The sequence below is a fragment of the Panicum hallii genome, chromosome 8, assembly GCF_002211085.1.
Source record: "Panicum hallii strain FIL2 chromosome 8, PHallii_v3.1, whole genome shotgun sequence".
NCBI lineage: Eukaryota > Viridiplantae > Streptophyta > Magnoliopsida > Poales > Poaceae > Panicum > Panicum hallii.
This window is the reverse complement of record NC_038049.1, coordinates 1,897,793-1,917,490: the sequence shown is the minus strand read 5'-3', so window position 1 is coordinate 1,917,490 and position 19,698 is coordinate 1,897,793. Positions and strand designations below refer to the sequence as shown.

The 19,698-nt window shown below is 45.7% G+C and overlaps 3 protein-coding genes across 4 annotated transcripts; 2 read left to right on the top strand and 1 right to left on the bottom strand.

Annotated features, from left to right (window-relative positions):
• Positions 1 to 21: 21 nt before the first annotated feature.
• On the bottom strand, positions 22 to 1,688 carry LOC112901874 (cyanidin 3-O-rutinoside 5-O-glucosyltransferase-like). Its single transcript, XM_025970737.1, has one exon. It carries the CDS (start codon positions 1,608 to 1,610, stop codon positions 117 to 119), a length of 1,494 nt encoding a protein of 497 aa, XP_025826522.1. The 5' UTR covers positions 1,611 to 1,688; the 3' UTR covers positions 22 to 116.
• Positions 1,689 to 4,442: 2,754 nt separating this feature from the next.
• Positions 4,443 to 7,943, top strand: LOC112902573 (phosphatidylinositol 4-phosphate 5-kinase 6-like). Its single transcript, XM_025971694.1, has 8 exons — positions 4,443 to 5,731; positions 5,829 to 5,996; positions 6,140 to 6,305; positions 6,386 to 6,502; positions 6,581 to 6,774; positions 7,008 to 7,099; positions 7,209 to 7,263; positions 7,649 to 7,943. The coding sequence occupies exons 1-8, from the start codon at positions 4,461 to 4,463 to the stop codon at positions 7,941 to 7,943; spliced, it is 2,358 nt and encodes a 785-aa protein (XP_025827479.1). The 5' UTR covers positions 4,443 to 4,460.
• A 2,156-nt stretch (positions 7,944 to 10,099) lies between these two features.
• On the top strand, positions 10,100 to 19,246 carry LOC112903416 (general transcription factor IIE subunit 1-like). Of its 2 annotated transcripts, XM_025972677.1 has the most exons (6): positions 10,100 to 10,392; positions 10,653 to 10,748; positions 11,018 to 11,127; positions 11,440 to 11,596; positions 12,308 to 12,327; positions 18,763 to 19,246. In XM_025972677.1, the coding sequence occupies exons 1-6, from the start codon at positions 10,309 to 10,311 to the stop codon at positions 19,046 to 19,048; spliced, it is 753 nt and encodes a 250-aa protein (XP_025828462.1). In that variant the 5' UTR covers positions 10,100 to 10,308; the 3' UTR covers positions 19,049 to 19,246. The 2 variants fall into 2 exon arrangements, with proteins under 2 accessions (XP_025828462.1, XP_025828463.1); XM_025972678.1 differs by lacking the exons at positions 12,308 to 12,327; positions 18,763 to 19,246 and having other exon boundaries at positions 11,440 to 12,017.
• Positions 19,247 to 19,698: the final 452 nt, after the last annotated feature.

Genomic DNA, 19,698 nt, shown 5'->3' with positions numbered 1-19,698 from the left:
TCTCTGGAGCAAGTTTTGTTGCCAAGACACCTTTTCTCTAAAAAAAAGTTTTGTTGTTTGTTGCCAAGACTATGCCATATCTTATTTGTATCAATTTGGAGATGCTGTTAGCTGACCTATTTTCTCGATTGGTCTAGATTTTCCATGCTCTTACTAATAAAGCTCCGAAGGCTTCTTTCCAGTGGCCCATGTGTAGCTACTGCCTCCTGTGCTCTCTCCTTCAGACTCTGCGCATTCGCCCTTATCTGCCCTGATCTTTCACTACCACCCATTAACAATTCCAAACGACTTGCAAGCTCATCTCTTGTTAGGACCCCCTCGGCGTCGCGCTCCGCCCTAACACCCACCCTCCACTCCTCCTCTACCAAGTATGCGTTCATCGGCTGGTCTGACCAACTTGGCACAGCCAGCATCGGCACACCAGACACTACGGCCTCCAATGTTGAGTTCCAGCCACAGTGAGTGACAAAGCAACCTACTGATGGGTGAGATAGCACCTTCTGCTGGTCACACCACTCCACAACCATCCCCTTGCTGTCTGCCTTGGCCTCCCTCAAGCAAGAATCCACCTCTTCGGCACGCCCCTCTTTGCGCACCACCCACAGGTAGGGTTGCCCATGACTCTGCAGGCCGTGCAAGATCTCTTCTGCTTGCCGTTTGGTGTACGCCAGCAAGCTCCCAAAGGACAGGTAGACAACAGATCTCTCGAGCTGTGCATCGAGCCACTCCATGCAATTTTTCTCATCGTGCTTGAAGAGATGGATCTGTGCTGCTTCACTTGCATCTTTGTGCTGTGGTAGTGCACCAAGAGGAGGAGGAACTGCTGGCCCTACGGCAAACACATCCATGTATGGTTGGATCGCTTTTAGGGCTACATCTTCTAGCGCATCGAATGTGTTCACTAGAACAATTAGCTTCTCTTGTTCTATCTGCTCAAACAGTTCACGGAATGCTTGGAGGAGCATCTTAGACAGTTCGCTCGGCGTCTTCTCAGTGAAAAAACTTGGCATGTCACTGATTCTAAGAGGGTGTAGGCCTGGAAGAGTTACCTGATCTTGTGTTGAGCTGCTGCTGCTGCCATGCTGGCCGACGAGCTCGCCGTGCCCGTGGAAATAGTGGTAGTAAGTGGCAAGAACGGTTGCAGGTTGGATCCAGTAGACGGAGATCGGAAGCCTATGCTCACGAGCTACCTCGCCCACTACCGGCATGCTCAGGGTGCAGAGCATGCAAGTGACTGGCCGGCCGCTGGCTGCCAGGCGGTCGACTACAGCTGAGAGGCTCCGGAAGTTTGCTTCCCGGCGTCGTGCCCTATCTTCTGAGTCCGTGGGCCAGCTCCCGTCATCTTTGCCATCAGAGAAGGGGATGTAGGAGATGAGCCCGTCACTGACCTCCTCGTCACAGGAGTTTCCGTGGGACGGGAACATGCGGCGGTGGCCGGAGGCGGAAACCGAGAGGGTGGCGGTGCAGCCACCGATCCGAGCAAGGCGACGGGCGAGAGTACGAGCAGGGTTGATGTGGCCTTGGATGCCGTAGGCCACCACGAGGAAGTGGCTACAACGACCTTGCTCTTGCTCTCCATGGTTGTGATTCTCATCTTTTGCAAGGGCCATCACTTCAGCAGTCCCTTGTCGATGAACTTGCTGGTAGCTAGCTAATTAAGTACCGTTTCTACTTTCTTTCTTTCTTTCTTTTTTTCTATCTTCTGGTTTGTGCAACCTAATGCATATGAGATGGACTTGGGCTAGTATGAGCATGCTGCACACCATCACCTTTGTAAAGAAGGTTGATACCGGTACGGCGATGCTAACCAAGAATGCGCTGATACTCCAACGAGTTAGGCTTGTACATATCTGAGAAACACTGTTGCAATTGTGTGGGATATGTCATTATTAAGCACGCCACTTACTTTCCTTGGTGCTAGCTTGTAAATATACTATCTACAATGAGACAACTTGAAAAATCCAATCACAAGAAGTCATCTACAAATGTTAATGGCTTTGTCAACAATGTGTATGACAAACACAAAGACACAATGAGCTCTTGGATTGAATAATGTCATATTGAGGAAGGATAGCAAGAAAAGGACATCATCTTCCAACAAGAGCATGGTGCCAAAGGGAGAAAATTGCTTGATCCATATTGGCTTTAACTAGGCTGATGGTGTTTAATTAAATCGGTTTAATCACATCCTTGTGTTGATTCACATGTGTTACACTACAATGGCAATATGCAGATGTTGCAGTGCATTATTATTATTATTTTTCCTATAATGTTAAACCATTTTTCATGAGCCTGCTGAGAAATTATGACAAAACCCATGCATTCCGGATGCGGTTCCAAACATTGGGCCCAGGCCCGCTAAACTTGCTCCCCATTGTTGTGAGGCCTGCTAAATGTATTAAAGCTTAGGACGGCCTAATGGACCAGGACGTGGGCTGTAGGCCTGTAGGTTCGAAAGGACAGCAGTTTCCAGCAACTGACCAGTGGACCAGACTTTCCATCCAGTCCTCTCCGGCGACGGCGAATGTTCGAGTCGGAGCTAGTGGTGAAGAAGGGATGCATGAGCACTACGGAGGCAGCGGCGAGGGCGCTGCGGCTGCTGGAGCAGGAGGGGAAGGGCGAGGAGATTGAGGAGGCAATGCTGGGGGGTGCTCACAGTCACAGCTCTGGTAAACTAGCTAGCTAGCTGCTGGTCTTGGGACAGCAAACTGATGCCTTTGCTGTGCCATGGAAAGAATTGAAAATTCACCGGTTGTCATCATGTCCGCAAGAACCAATTCGAGTAAGCATCGCTACTGCCATTTTGACCTGTTGGCTTTTCCAGCTTTCAGGTACATTGTGTTGGCCTGGAAAAGCTTGGAGAGAGGGAAATGGCTTTGCATTTCATCCCAGGAATAGTAGCAGGAAGAAGACCGTAGAACAGTAAGTAGCAGAACGCCTCAACGGCCGAGGCGCTGCGTCCGCCGGGGGCATCTATTTACAGCCTGCGAGACTGCAGTGGCGGTCGTCGCAGAAGGCCACCGATGGCCTGTGCGCTCTGTGTGTGCATGCACAGAGAGTTCTAAAAATAGAATAAAAATTATTCTAGAACATACAACAATATTTTAAAAATACTGTTGCTAAGAAGATGTAAATATGTTCTTCATAAGAAAGATTGTTCTGAAGATAAAACAAAATATTCCAAAAACAAAATAAATATTCTAAAACAAAGAAAAATGTTCGAGAAAAAATATTTAAAAAATTATCTTTTAAATGTAGGCAAGTGTGATCTACTTTTGAAGATCTTAGCAAGGATCGCTATGATGTAATAAAAAATTTGATTAGAATAATTAATTTACGAAATAGAGATTTTTTAGTTTCAATACATGCATTGCACGCAGCCCGAGACACGTCAGCAACGGCAGGGGAACTTCTGCGATGCAACCACGCCTGTTCACGCGCGAGATAAATGGAAACCAGTAAAATGCATGGACGGTCCTTAAACTTGTCCGACTGTATCACTTAGATCCCTATATTCTCAAATTGCAGATCCGACTCTCTAAACTTAGCTTCGAGTGTTATTTGGGTCCATGTACTTTTAAAATGCAGATGTGATCCATTGAACTTGGCTTCGGATGTCATACGGGTACATGTATTCTTCAAATGCAGTGTCATCTCACAAATAAAGCATGATATGATAAAATATGCTTTCAAACCTATAATTATTTTTATTGCCTTATTTTCTAACTCGTTTTGTTACCCCTTTAGTTTCTCCTAGTATTTTGTTTGGTATTTCACGGTATTCACAAATCGCTGCTACTTGGCAAGAGCAGTTAAATATTATTTAAGTTTGGATGATCTTCAAATATAAAGGCCAACCATCATGTTTACTATCAAATTAAGATATTCATTCCAAATTAAAATATGATCAAATTTTTTGGATTCATACTTATCAATATCCTATATATTCTTTAGTTAAATTAATTTTATTTGACTATAGCTGATGTATATCTATTAAAAAAGTTTTATCAATTTAATTGAGATGACACTGCATTTGAAGTGTATAGGATCTAAATGACACTTGAAATCAAGTTTAGAGAGCAGAATCTGCATTTCAAAAGTATATAAACCTAAATAATATCCGAGACTAATTTATATATTCATAATTTGAGAACAAATTTAAGTGATAGAGTCGAACAAATTTTAAGAACCGACTATGCATTTTACTTGCTACAAATCCCGCGTCCGCCTCCCTCCGAACATTGCGCCCCCGAGCTCTCCTCTCGTCGGCTCCCACCCCGACAAGTCCTCCCAGCCTTCGACCAGCGAGAGCTCATGTCCTCGGGCGCAGCGAGCGACTCGTAATCCAAGCCAAAAAACGACAGCGACCACCATGCACCACATGCTCGCTCCGCCCCGGTCGTGTTGACCTCTCGCCGCATTCTTCGACCAACATGGCGACGTCATCGTCGGCGAGGAAGATGAGCCAGCTCCCCGCCCCGGCGAGCCGGCTGTGGGAGGCGAGCATCCGCAAGCTCCAGACCATCCGCCGCGTCGGCACAGTCGTGCCCGCCCCGGGGAGCGTCGACGGCGCCGCCGACGCCGCCACGCCCTGCCTCCTCTCCGTCAACTCCTCGGCGTCCAACACCATCTACCAGTACCACGAGGACGGCGAGGAGAGCGACACCAGCAACGAGGGCGGCAACGACTCGGACGCCGGCGACGACGCCGACGCCGCGCTCGGCGAGCCCACCCACGCCGAGCAGCTGCTACCCAGCGGGGACTTCTACCAGGGGGACCTGCGTGGGGACCTCCCGCACGGCGCCGGCAAGTTCCTCTGGACCGACGGCAGCATGTACGAGGGCTCGTGGCGCCGCGGCCGCGCGTCCGGGCGCGGCAAGTTCTCGTGGACGTCCGGCGCCACCTACGAGGGCGACTTCGCCGGCGGCTACATGCACGGCCACGGCACCTACATCGGCGAGTTCGGGGACACCTTCGCGGGGCTCTGGGCCAGCAACCTCCGCCACGGCCGCGGCACGCAGGCGTACGCCAACGGGGACGTGTACGACGGCCACTGGCGCGACGGCCTGCAGGACGGCCACGGCCGCTACATCTGGCGCCAGGGCCACGAGTACATCGGCACGTGGAGGGCCGGCGACATGCACGGGTGCGGCACCGTGATCTGGGCGGACGGCGACAGGTACGACGGCGCGTGGGAGGACGCCAAGCCCAAGGGCCAGGGCACGTTCCGGTGGGCCGACGGCGGGATGTACATCGGCATGTGGTGCGAGGAGTCCGGCGCGGTGCACGCCGACGGCGTCTACTACCCGCCGTCCGGCGGCCCCGCGGTGCCCGTGCCCCGTGAGCCGTGCGAGCCGATCACGGCGCTGCTCCAGGAGCTCGAGGGGTGCGAGGGGAAGAAGGCGTCGCTGATGCCGTCGCACAAGATACTGACGTGGCCCGGGGTGGAGGCCGTGCAGAAGAAGCCGGTGTGGCGGCCGCCCAAGGTTAGCGCGGACCACGGGAGGATGTCGAGCGTGAGCAGGAGGATGAGCAGCGCGTCCTTGGACATGGACAGCCTGCAGGCCGAGGCTACTGCTGCTGAGAGCGAGGAGACGCGGACGGACAGGTCGTGCTTGCGGACGTCGTCGTGCATGCGCACGCCGCCGAGGCCGGGGAAGAAGCAGGGGGAGACCATATCCAAGGGGCACAGGAACTATGAGCTCATGCTCAACCTGCAGCTTGGTATTAGGTATACATACTTTTCTGATACGCTGTTCCTCTTCTGAATCTCATTCGTTTGAAGTTGCCATTCATGATCAAATAATCAATTTTGCATCGGAGCACAGGCATGCTGTTGGGAGGCAGTCAGCGCCAACTTCGCTGGATCTTAAATCATCAGCATTTGATCCGAAAGAGAAGGTGTGGACAAGATTCCCTCCTGAAGGATCAAAGCATACTCCTCCTCACCAATCAGGAGATTTTCGGTGGAAGGACTACTGCCCCCTGGTTTTCAGGTTTTATGATTTATGGACTATATTAACTTTGATGATGCTATCTTTTTTCCTTTCATGTGGTAATAATTGATTTGATCATATTATTACTGCTTCCTGTCTACAATGTAGATCTAAGTAATTTGTTCTTCTGTACTTTGCTGCAGGACTTTGCGCAAGCTCTTTGATGTCGACCCTGCTGATTACATGCTCTCCATTTGCGGCGATGAGGCACTCAGGGAACTTTCATCACCGGGGAAAAGCGGAAGTTTTTTTTACCTCACAAATGATGACAAGTACATGATCAAAACAATGAAGAAATCAGAAGTTAAAGTAAGTTAATTAACCCACTCAAACCTTAGATTAACTTTTAAGTTATTACTATATTGAATTTATGTTTTCTATGTGAACAGGTACTGCTTAGGATGCTTCCAGCCTATTATAAACATGTCCGTGCTTTTGAACATACTCTACTAACTAAATTCTTTGGTTTGCACTGTGTTAAACTTACCGGAGCTATTCAGAAGAAGGTTAGAATGCTATATTCACAAATTTAAATTTGATACATGAGAGTCGTTCAATATATATTTTGTAACCATGAAATACAGGTCCGGTTTGTTATAATGGGAAATCTTTTCTGCTCCAACTATGCAATCCATAGGCGTTTTGATTTGAAAGGATCTTCACATGGTCGCATGACAGACAAACCCATTGATCAAATTAGTGAGCATACCACGTTGAAGGATCTTGATCTTAATTTCATTTTCCGTCTGGAAGGAACTTGGTTTCAAGAATTCTGCAGGTATACATTCCATTTGCAAAATTGTATAGGATGTTTCCCTTTCTCCAATTAGTACGTTTTAGTAAAATTAATTTCTTAAAAGTGTGTTTGGATGTGCCAATCTGTCGAATAAGAAGTTCTTAATAAAAATGTTTGTAAAGCATAGCTGAATTAGGAAACTAAACTATTCTCCTTTCTTTTGCGCAAAACACAGTACTGATGACCTTGCTCTAATGATTTGTATCTCTTTACAGGCAAGTGGACAAAGATTGTGAACTACTGGAGCTGGAGAGGATCATGGATTATAGTCTTTTGGTTGGTATTCACTTCAAGGATAGAGACAAAGATAAGCCACATGCATGATACATTCTTTCACATAGTTGCGGTTGCAAAAGTGTTGTAGATATATTTGTAGTTAGGAGACTGAAGACTCTCTTTTATGGTTACAGACAGCAGCAATACTGATGACGGAACGTCTAATACTACCGCTGAAGACTCTGACGAAAATAGGTAGCTTAAAAATCAAATACAATTTACATTGGACATATTTTGACCCCTAGTGAATTATTGTCATACGAAAGAATGGTTGTATCGGACTGGTACCAGTAAAATATAATTCAACATGATTCAGACCTAAACAAAAATATGATGAGATTTTCCACCTCAGCATACACAATATATTGTTTATGGTGAAGAGATAAGAAGTATCTAACATATCACACCGGTCCTTTCAATTTCCAACTGAGAAGCCTTAATTGTCAAGAGAAGTAGCACATGACAGTTCCTCTCTATTTAATTTCAACATAGCTTGCTTACTACATCGACTTTAAGCATCACATTCACCCTGATATTGACCTCTCGGGACTAACATATATACCACTCGTGATTTATGCAGGAAAACACCATTAAAACTAGGAATTGGCATGCCCTCAAGGGTGGAGAACGTCGCGAAGAATCCTGATAGTGAATCTCCGTTCCTTGGTGAGCCCACAGGCGAATTCCTGGATGTCGTGTTATTCTTTGGAATCATTGACATCCTACAAGATTATGATATTAGTAAGAAGCTCGAGCATGCTTACAAATCCATGCAATATGATCCCAACTCCATATCGGCCGTTGACCCGAAGCAATACTGCAAGAGATTCAGGGATTTTATTTTTAAGGCTTTCGCAGATGATGTACAAAACTAGTTAATTGACGAAATAGGGAAACATTTAGCTGAAAAGATTAACAATTCTTTGGTGGATATTTTTTTACCACACTGTAGTAATATTTTTGTAGGTGACATCATTGACATTTTGTTGTAGATAAAAAACACTTAAATAGCGCAACAATTTCCCCTTGTCTTGTAGATTTACATTTTCAAACATTCCATTGCGCAATTAGAGGTAGCATGACTTTAATTATGTCATGAAAGGATGTAGATAGTTTTTTTATTGTTGAAGTAACCATTCTTTTACTGTTTTCTAACGATATTTTGTTCAAAGAATTAATTTGTGCCTAATGTGTCTTAGTTTTCTTTGTAATGCTTCATTATCTATCTGTCCAGAACAAAGATGATATGTTGATAATTTTCCATATTGCTGTCAGTTAATTCAGAGGAATACGATTGTGAGATGTATTTTTGCATCCTGCAAAAGTTCAGAAATGATGTGTACAGGAGAACTAAACCCACAGTACAAACCTTGATAATTTCAACCATATGATTCTTTTCAATGATCTCCGACAGCGAAAACAATGATCAGAACAACAACGTAAGCAGATAAATTCCGCTGGCAAGCATATAAGAATAACAACATAAGCAGTGCCAATATATGAATAGAAATATATGGGTAGAACAACGATGCCACTTTTTGAGGGGTGGGAACTGGGAACAAATCGGTGAGCCGCAAGTCATACATCTCCACGCTAACCATCTTCCACCAGATTGATCGGAGGCCCCGCAGGCCCGCAGCACCCCCCCGTCCCTCATCTCGCTCCGCTCGACTCCGCGCGATCGAGCGGGAGAGTGCCGCCGCCGCGGCCTGCCGGTCTTCTCCTTCGACGACACCAGCAGCTTCTTCTCCGCTGGTGTTCCTGCGGCCACCTCCTCCTTCGCATCTCCTCCGCTGGTGCTCCTGCGGCCACCTCCTCCTTCGCATCAGGTGATTTCCCCTCCCCCCGCATCTCCCTGCCCCTTGCTAGGGTTTCTCCCTTCCCCGCATCAGGCTTATGTTGGGCTGGGCCATTCCATTCACTTCTCAATTTTTGTTTTCCGTCCCTTTTCTTTTCTATTTGCTGTATGTTTGCTACTTCAACAATTTGCTGTGTGGTGATTATATGTGTTGTCGTATCATCGTGTCGCTATTTTTGGGAAAACAGCGAATCCCCGTGTCGGAATCGGTGCAACATAGGTAACTGCTTCTTTTTATAACTGTAGTGTCTTGTCTAAAACATAGAATGCTTTTATCTATGGTCTGTTTCCATTCTGTCTTGGTGGATGGCTTTGTTGCCACAAGCAAAATAGTTGCCTTTCAGAAGTATTCTATCAACAGTTTTGTGTTATCCTATCCTAGAGTTTGGCATTGTACATCTGTGCGTAGTACTGTACAAAACAGTGGTTGACTGTTGAAAGAAAGTGATTTTCTATATTAGGCCACTTTGAAACAATGCTGAAGCAAAGCAGCAAAGGGTACACGGCGCCCACAGCGGCCTCTGCCGTCGCCCAAGCTGGAGAAGGCGGAGCTTTCCCGCAGCCTCTGTCCACCGCTGATATGGACGCCGCCCAGCCTTTTGCACAGTAATTTTGCATTTCCTCTAATTCAATTCCTGAATCATGTTGTGGAAACTCTAACCAAAATATTCTACGAGTTGTAGCCTCGTGCGGTTGCTGGGGAGTGTTTCTACAATGATGTGGTCATCTGGGACAGGGATGATGATAATTGTGGCTTGGCTGTCGCCATCCTCGACAATCTGACCCGGTAAGGCCTCTGTTGCACTGGCTGGCAATGGATGAATGGTTTCTGATACACTGGCTGCCAATGAATAAGGCTTAGTGGATATTGGTTTCAGGATAGGGGACTAATGATGGGAATTTACAGCAGCTGTTCCTTTGTGCGGGGGAAGGAGAACAGGCAGAGGGAGATGGGCAGATGCAATTGTTTGTCTTGACTGACGATTAGGTTGTCACGTTGTCATCCGCTGTCCTGTGATGCGGAGATGGCCTGAGTCATGAGGGAGTGGATGATGAGAATGGACTAACAGATGGTCGGGCTGTGACAATAAGATCGGTTGGCTGTGGTTTTCAGATGACATGGCTAAGCCATCGAGTAGCTTTAGATGTTATAACAATTGCTGTTAGTATGACTTGGCTAGATATTATAGAATACGGCCCTGTATGTTGGATGGGATGATTTTTTCTGAGGGGAAATGTGAAACAACAGCATATGTCATTATGAGACCCTGTCCCCTGACAACATATGTCATTCTGTTTTCAGATTTTGTGTTGACCTGTGCATTTATTTTGGCTTCTTTCATTTCATATTTGCATGGGTCAAAGAAAATGAGCTGGCAAAGATGTTGAACATCAAACGGAAAAATATGATTTTGCTTCTACAATTTCTAGAAAAAGAGAAGTTACTGAAAAGAGAATTGGTAAAGGTATTTCCCTCGTGCTTAAGAAAATATATAAATTTTCAGAACTGTCGTTGCTGACTTCAGGAAGACGTGCTCATCAATTTAATTGTTATTTTGGTCTAGTCTTTTAGCTTTGTCAAAATTCATGTCGGTTTTACCTCTCCTATGGGTTGTGGTCCTACTAGAAAGTGGAGTTTAGATAGTAGTCTTTACTTCAATGGAGCTGTCTTTGCTTCATCAATGCTTGCATTTTCATAGCGTTGATGTTATATCTGTCACTGCAGAGAGCACAAGTGAAGACAATTGATGCTGTAGCAAAGAAGGAAAATGGTACTTTCAATATGCTTGCAGGCGCCTACTGCTGCTTGGACTACTCACGGGTTATTTATCACAAATCTGACTTTGCAATACATAATTTGTAGGAAGCATGAATGGAATGCTCGCTTATAGGCACAAGCTTCTGTACAAGATAAACCAGAGAGATGAGGTTCATTCAATGGCAATATGAATGTGCAATATTAATAATAATATTTAGTCAATAATAATGGAAACCTGTATATGGTCTGCAAATATAAATTTATCTGGTCTTTCTATGTAGAAAGCTTATGCAGTCCTGTTGACAATAGGCATGCCCCGTTATGGAATACAGGTAGTCGATGTTACCAGATATCAGCTTGATCGCATGAAGGAATCATTCAACGAGAAACCGGATTGTAGCACAATGATTGAGGATTACATGTGTTGTATTTGTAAAAGAAGGTACCGAATTTGCTTTTGGGGCATTTGTTATTTTGCACTTTCACTTTCCTTTTATTTCTCCCTTCTGGTAGAACTTTATTGATCCTGCTGTGAAAAATGGACTTGCAATGCTTGACTGCTTGTTCACCTATCCTCTCCCTCTACTCGTTACATGTTAGCTGTTAGCTATGATGCTTGTAACGAGAACAGTTATCCTGTTCTGTTATAAATGGAATAGGCGTATCCCCATTTCAGAAAGAAAAAAAACTTTGCCTTTTGTTCTCACCTAATACAAATTGAGACATTAAACTATCATTATGTGTTGGCCTGCATTTACTCAGCACTTGATGCTGTTCATCTTATAAGCAACACTGGCAACACTTTTCGCTGTGAAAGTTGCAAAGGAGAATTAGTTGCACAAAGTGGAGATTACACTTCAAGAAGGGAAAGCCGTGCAAAGTCTGCAAATATGCTAATAAAGAGTTTGAAGGTTTGTTCATAGTACAGCTTATAATTAGGGATATTGCTTATTCTTTAGATAGGCATCAGGTAAGCAAATAAGTGCTGCGTAGGGTTGCTTTATTTGTGTATGAGTTGCTACCTTTTGTGGGGGAAAAACAGTTTGTGCTTCCCACTCTTTTTATTTTTTTAAAAAAACTTAATAAGATGCTTAAACCTTCTCGGAATAATTATGTTACAAAGATACCTGAGCAAATTAAAAGTTATGTTATAGGACCTATATCATGCTACTTAAAGCTGCATGCCATGTTTTATCATCATACATCATAGTCATTAGCATGTTTTGTTTCAGCGTCAGCAAGAAAGATGAATGGAAAAGTTGGCCTTGACGTACATATAGAAAATGTCATCCACACAACAGTATTGTATTGGTTTACAAATGTCTTATATGTAATAATTTACACGGATTTCTGATCATGTGCTTAATTTTCAAACCAAGTGTCGTGTAGTTTTAGTTCTGGAACCAATAAGTGATTAAGGCTGCAGTGCTTGGGTCAAAATATATACAGTGTTCTATGTTGCATGGAAGCACTGGAAGATTATGTTCACTGCCAATTTTTGGAATTTGTTTGCCTGTAAAATGCAAAATGCTAATGAACTTGCTGATGGTTTTGTTAAATGTGTTCTTCCATCAGTTTGATAGGTGTATTTTCTAATTTTGTTCAATCCTGTATGAATTGAGGAAGAATGGAAACCAATTGAATTGTGTTAGTTGTAAACCTTGTATGTTCACAAGTTTTTAGATTCTATTATGTTCCTTAGTGGCTAAGGAAAGTAGATGATTTTTATCCTTCTAGGTATTTAGGAGTAGGGGTTCAAATTGGTTTTGGCCTGCTGTTTACAGCTAGCAAGCTGTCCCCTAGCTGTAAAACAGCACTGTAGCAGGCGGTTACTGTAGCAACCGCCTTAGAGGGTCCTATAAAAGGACATGTACCCCTCCAATGTAAAGTAAGCTCAGTTTTCCTAACTCCTTCTTTAGAGAGCTCCTCATTTGCTGCCTGAATTTCCAACACTTGGTATCAGAGCCACGTTGGGCTGATCCATGGCTGCTGCATCAGCTCCCGGAAGGCAACAGCATGCTGGGCGAACGCCGTCTCCACGGCGTGATCGAAGGGTATCGCTGTCTCCACCAGCACGTCGCCATCGAGGCCGCACCATGGGTGGCCGCGAGGTGATTCTGGAGAGGGTTGTGGAAAGAACAGCAGCAGCAGTGGTCTACCCCATGTTGACCCGGACCAATTACACGGAGTGGTCCTTGGTGATGAAGGTTAACCTGCAGGCAGCGGGGCTATGGGAGATCATCGAGACCGGTGAGGGGGAATACCAGGATGATCGGGCTGCTTTGGCGGCATTGCTTCGAGTGGTGCCGCAAGACATGCACACCGGGCTGGCAACTAAAGAAACAACCAAGGAGGCATGGGAGGCGATTAGGGAAGTGCGTGTTGGTGTTGAGCGGGTAAAGGAGGCTAATGCGGAGCAGCTGAGGAGGGAGTTCAGTAATCTCCGTTTCAAGCCTGGGGAGAGTGTTGAGGAGTTCTCACTCAGGCTCAACACGTTAGCACACCAGCTGCGATCTCTAGGTGATATGGTGACGGAGAAGGAAGTTGTGAAGCGGCTGTTGCATTCGGTGCCGGAGAGCTTGGAGCAGGTGGCGATCTCTATCGAGACGTTACTTGATCTGAGTAAGATCTCCATTGAAGAAGCCACTGGTCGACTACGTGCTGTGGAGCAAAGGAAGAAGTCGGCGCCAGTGAGAGATGATGCCGGCCGCCTCCTCCTCACGGAGGAAGAGTGGCGGGTGCGTCTAAATAACCAAGAAGCGCGTGGTAGCTCCAGCAGTGGTGGGCATGGTGGCAGCAGCAGAGGAAGAGGTCGCGGGGGAGGTCGAGGCCGAGGCGACAGCCACGCAAGGTCGCACAAGGGGAAGGGCGAACCTAGCAACAAGTTCGGTCCAAAACCGGACGACGTTTGCAACCGCTGTGGCAAGAAAGGGCACTGGGCGAGGGAGTGCCGTAGAAGGGAGAAAGAGAAGGAAGCGGCGGCAGCGGCGAATCTTGTCCAGGAGGAGGAAGAGGCGCTACTGATGGTGACTGCCGCTGAAGAGGAGGTTGTAAGGGATGTCCAGTTGAGAGAAGAGAAGGTGTTTGCCCAGCTGGATGAAGGTGGTGTACGAGATGTGAGGAGCTGGGTGCTGGACACCGGGGCGACGAACCACATGTCTGGTTCTCGTGCAGCATTTGCTGAACTTGACATGAATGTGGTCGGTTCTGTCCACTTTGGTGACAGCTCTACAGCGAAGATTGAAGGATGTGGCACTATTCTCTTTGTCTGCAAAACTGGTGAACACAAGATCCTGTCTAATGTGTACTACATACCACGTCTCACTACAAACATTGTGAGCGTGGGTCAGTTGGATGAGACTGGACATGAGGTTGTGATCAAGGATGGAGTGATGAAGGTGTGGGATCCGAGTAGCGTGCTGCTGGCGCATGCGCCTCGCAAGGGAAATCGGTTGTTTGTGCTGGACATTCCTGTCACACAGCCGGTGTGCTTGGCGTCGTGCACAGAAGATGAGGCATGGAGGTGGCATGCAAGGTTCGGACACCTGAATTTTCAGGCCTTGAGGACATTGGCGCGCCGTGGAATGGTGCGCGAGCTTCCATTGCTATCTCATGTGAACCAGCTTTGTGAAGGGTGCATGGCGGGGAAGCAGCGGCGGCTGTCTTTTCCACAGGAGGCAGAATTTAGGGCAGAGGAGGTGCTTGATCTGGTCCATGGTGATTTGTGCGGGCCAATCTCTCCTCCAACTGCAGGTGGCAGTAAGTATTTTCTGTTGATGGTTGATGATAGGAGCAGTTTCATGTGTGTGTCGATTCTGCGCTCAAAGGACCATGCAGCAGATTCGGTTAAGCAATTCAAGCTTGCAGCCGAGGCAGAAACAAGGAGAAAATTGAGGATGTTGCGCACAGACAGGGGAGGAGAATTCACCTCTGTTGAATTCATGGAGTTCTGTGCGGAGGTCGGGATGCAAAGGCAACTGACAGCGCCATACTCGCCGCAGCAGAACGGTGTTGTGGAACGCCGGAATGCGACAGTAGTGGCGACTACTCGAAGTTTGCTGAAGGCAAAGAATTTGCCGGGGTGGCTGTGGGGAGAAGCAGTTGCAACGGCGGTATTTGTTGAACAGAGCGCCGACGAAGGGTGTTGAGGGGATGACACCTTATGAGGCGTGGTGTGGGAAGAAGCCTGCAGTTCATCACCTGCGGACTTTCGGATGTGTGGTGTATGTGAGTGAAATGACCTCAAGATGCCTAGAGGGGGGGGGGATGAATAGGCTAATCTGCAACTTAAAAACACTTCGAGCACGGTTAGTAACACAAGTGTCCGGATATTCCGGATATATGTCCGGATACTCCGGATATAGTATCCGGAGTTTCCGGAGATAATGTCCGGACTATCCGGATATGAAATAAAGTGATACTAATCATAGATAAAGATGCTGTAAATTAAATCCAGTAAATTTAGAGGGACTAGTGGTACCTCTGAGGTGTTTCTCATCAGTTGTCTTACTCCTGAGACCTATACAATGATAGATCGCCCTCAAACCCTAAAAGGTTAGTCTCACAAGCAAACAAATACAAATGTGTACTAAAATTGCGAGAGAGACACAGAATTTGTTTCCCGAAGTTCACTCCCAAAGGAGCTACGTCTCCGTTGAGGAAGAATTCAAGAGACGGTGCTCAAGAACTCCTATGCTCCTCTCCCAAGGGTGAGACCAACGCTCAAACCCTAGGGTCACTTACTATGAATTCCTCAGAGAGGAATGAAGATTACAAACCAGCTGTGATGCTCACAAATCAATCAACGCAATCACAAGCGACGCCTAGCCGTCTAGGAGCTTGGAGCTCCAAGAGTAATAAACTAGAATCCACGGGCTAGACTTGGATTGATGTGCTCAAGAGATGAAATCAAGGCTTACTTGCACAATCGTAGCTCTTGCAACAATCTCACTTCAAACCCCAAAGAAAATCACTCAAGAATGGAGCAAATGGGGAGTGAGAGGGCTCTCTTTTGGTTTTCTGCAGTTCTGGTCGAAAATGAGCAAGAGAGAGAGAGTGAGAGGGGGTATGGGGGTATTTATACCCCCTCTCCCAGAAACTAGCCGTTGGGAGAGCGGTACCCGGAAACTCCGGGTATATGTCCGGATACTCCGGACATACGGGTCCGGAGACTCCGGACCAAACCTGATTTGCAGACCGGAAACAGTAACCCGGACACTCCGGGTATACGTCCGGATACTCCGGACATTCTGTCCGGACATTCCGGACTGAGACCCGGACACTCCGGGTTAGACACTGAATTTCAAATTTAAGTCTCTTTCTGAGTGTTGAGATGGTTTCTTATGATTTTTGTGGGTTCTTTTGAGCACAACTACCATGTCTACACTAGTGGATCAAAGTTCCCCTTGATAGTACGGCGTTCCTATACTCAATTTCAAAAATAAAATCTAGTCCTTAAGAGCACTTGAGGATGCCGCTTTTCATATCCTTTTTGAGGGATCACGCTTCTCTAAAAGCTTTGCTTAGTCACCATTAGCACCTGCACACATGCTTAATAACGCGATTAAATATACATGTGCTTTGTCATTTATCACCAAAACCCACTTAGGGGCCTAGATATCTTTCAGTGAGGAACACTAGGCCGAATCTGAAGAAATTAGAGGACAGGGGGAGGCGGATGGTGTTCATCGGGTATGAGAAGGGTTCTAAGGCCTATCGTGCTTATGATCCTATCTCCGGTCGAGTGGTCATCACTCGGGACGCTGTATTTGATGAAGGAGTCCAGTGGGATTGGGCAGAAACAAGGGAAAAGGAAGCTGGTGGCAGTAGTGATGGAAGTGGCATCTTTACCATTCTGTACCCAGTGGAGAGGAACAGGGAATACAAAGAAATTGGAAGAAGAGAGGAACCAGTGGTGCAGGGCGCAGCTGGAGGTGCAGAGCAGGAAGCGGAGCAGGGTACACCACAGCCGGATCAAGGTATACCACCAGCAGAATTTGGGACACCACCGGCAGCACCAAATTCCCCTGCTGCTGTTGTGTCACCTGCTCAATTTGTGTCACCTCCTGGTGTTATAGATGAAGAGCAGTTGGATGATGAACATACCGGTGACACACCTCTCCGTTTCCGAACTGTTGATAACTTGCTTGGGCCAGCAAATCCACCGGGTTATGCTTAGCGATTTCTAGAGGATGTGGAGCTCCTGGCAGTTAGTGCTGAGGAACCTATGTCTCTGACAGAAGCTCTGAAGCATGAGTGCTGGAAAAATGCAATGGTTGAGGAGCTGACAACCATTGAGGAGAACAATACTTGGACATTGACCAGTTTGCCGGTTGGGCGCAAGGCAATTGGATTGAAATGGGTGTTCAAAGTAAAAAGGGATGAGCAGGGAACAATAGTAAGGCACAAAGCAAGGCTAGTGGTCAAGGGATATGCTCAGAGGGAGGGTGTTGATTTTGATGAAGTTTTTGCCCCTGTTGCAAGAATGGAAGCTATTAGACTGCTAATTGCGTTGGCTGCTCATCAACGTTGGGAAGTCCACCACATGGATGTAAAATCTACCTTCTTGAATGGGGATTTGAAGGAGGAGGTGTATGTAGAACAACCACCAGATTTTTGGGATGTCAACAATCAGCACAAGGTATATAGGCTGCATAAAGCTTTGTATGGTTTACATCAAGCTCCTAGAACCTGAAACATGAAGCTGGATGAAAATCTGATTGCTTTGGATTTTAAGAAGAGTCCATCTGAACATGCTATCTACTGCAAGGGTGATGGTGCTGACAGGTTAGTAGTGGGAGTATATGTTGATGACCTTGTCATTACAGGGACTAGCAGCAAGATCATTCAGCAGTTCAAGGAGGAGATGACACTCAGGTTCAAAATGAGTGATCTTGGCTTACTGCACTACTACCTGGGTATAGAAGTGAAGCAGCAGGAACAGGGCATTTCATTGTGTCAAAAGGCTTATGCAGGGAAAATTTTGGAGAAGACAGGGATGTCAGGCTGCAACTCATGTCAGACTCCCATGGTGACAAGGCTGAAGCTAAGCAAGAAATGTACAAGTCCCCTAGTTGATGCTACCAAATACAGAAGTGCTGTGGGAAGCCTCAGATATTTGGTCCATACTAGGCCAGATATTGCTTTTGTTGTGGGATATGTAAGTAGGTTTATGGAGGAGCCTCATGAGAAGCATTGGAGTGCAGTAAAACAAATTCTGAGATATGTGGCTGGTACTCAGGATATTGGGCTGTTCTATGCAAGAGGAAGAGGGACTGAACCACTTCTAACTGGTTTCAGTGATAGTGACTATGCGGGAGATGTGGAGGATAGAAAAAGCACATCTGGGATAATCTTCTTCTTGGGTGATGGGGCCGTGTCATGGCAGTCGGTGAAGCAAAAGGTAGTGGCAAACTCAAGCTGTGAAGCTGAATACATAGCTGCTGCTAATGCAGCTTGTCAAGCTGTGTGGTTGGCAAGGATACAAGCTGACATCTTAGGTACTAAAGTGGGAAGGCCATTACTGAGGATTGACAACAAGTCTGCTATCTCCCTTATAAAAAATCCTGTGCTGAATGATAGGAGTAAGCACATTGATGTGAAGTTTCATGTGGTTAGAGAATATGCAGAGACAGGGCAAATAGAGGTCAAGTTTATTAGAACAGCTGAGCAGCTGGGTGACATACTCACAAAGCCACTGGGAAGGGTCAAGTTTCAGACAAGATTGGGATACGTCAAGTAAATTAACCATACAAGGTTTAGGGAGAGAATGATAGTTGTAAACCTTGTACGTTCACAAGTTTTTAGATTCTATTAGGTTCCTTAGTGGCTAAGGAAAGTAGAGGATTTTTATCCTTCTAGGTATTTAGGAGTAGGGGTTCAAATTGGTTTTGGCCTGCTGTTTACAGCTAGCAAGCTGTCCCCTAGCTGTAAAACAACACTGTAGCAGGGCGGTTACTGTAGCAACCGCCTTAGAGGGTCCTATAAAAGGACATGTACCCCTCCAATGTAAAGTAAGCTCAGTTTTCCTAACTCCTACTTTAGAGAGCTCCTCATTTGCTGCCTGAATTTCCAACAAATTGCAGCTCAATATATTGAATGATGTGTCTCACCCAGACTTTAGGACTGTAGAACAATGGCTGCAAACAAATATGATTGAATTTGTAGCTGATTCATCAAGCAACAAGACCAAGGTAAAATCCTATTGTTATATATACAACATTAAGTTCAATAATTTAGGAAACACGTCTATGCATAGACAGATTTCAGGGTATTCAAGGAATGTTAAAAGATATGAAATTATATCCATTTACTATGACTCTTGCTTTCCAAGACTTTCTATAGTTTGTACTTCGCCTGTATAATTTTTTATAATGTCAGGAAATTCAATTTACATTATGTCCTGTTTTCATTAGTTTCTGGGTTACAATAGAATACAATGTAAATTAGTGTGGCAACATGCAAGTTTAAAGTTAATGTTGTAATGTTCCACTTCTGGTACTATGCTACTTGTACTGATGGGTTTGGGCATCATATGAGCAGTACCCCCAGTTTTTGGACTTGCTAGCAATTATCTTATATTTCTCTTAGTATTAGCGTATGTATTTTGTGTTCTGTCCAGGAGTCATGCAAAATTCAGAGGACACATCATATCATTCATACTGTTAATCTACAACCTCAATCAGCCAGTAATATCGTACATCTAATAGTGGTAGAGCGGATGAATTACAAACTTCAAGCACCGTGGACTGAACAGATGGATATCATGAAATGATATCACTATGAAAAAAAATCAAAACTGTCAGTGCCCTTGCAAAGTGATAATCAGGCAAAGACTACCAAAGTCAGATTCCAGAAGCATCTTTGTAAAGCAAGGCAACATCTCTTTTCTTTCTTTACCAGACTCGACAACACTAGATATTCTTTAGACTTCCTCAAAAAAGAAATTGCTGCAGTCACTCTGCCCAGTCATGTAGTTCACCACAGCTCTGACGGAAGCCTGATGAATCTTCTG

Coding starts and splice junctions, on each gene's coding strand:
- LOC112903416 (XM_025972677.1), top strand. CDS start 10,309: ATGTTGAACATCAAACGGAAAAATATGATTTTGCTTCTACAATTTCTA. Junction 11,128..11,439: donor TGTTGTATTTGTAAAAGAAG/GTACCGAATTTG, acceptor GTTGGCCTGCAT/TTACTCAGCACTTGATGCTG. Junction 12,328..18,762: donor GAAGAATGGAAACCAATTGA/ATTGTGTTAGTT, acceptor AATTTCCAACAA/ATTGCAGCTCAATATATTGA.
- LOC112902573 (XM_025971694.1), top strand. CDS start 4,461: ATGAGCCAGCTCCCCGCCCCGGCGAGCCGGCTGTGGGAGGCGAGCATC. Junction 5,997..6,139: donor TACTGCCCCCTGGTTTTCAG/GTTTTATGATTT, acceptor ACTTTGCTGCAG/GACTTTGCGCAAGCTCTTTG. Junction 6,306..6,385: donor TGAAGAAATCAGAAGTTAAA/GTAAGTTAATTA, acceptor CTATGTGAACAG/GTACTGCTTAGGATGCTTCC.
- LOC112901874 (XM_025970737.1), bottom strand. CDS start 1,610: ATGGCCCTTGCAAAAGATGAGAATCACAACCATGGAGAGCAAGAGCAA.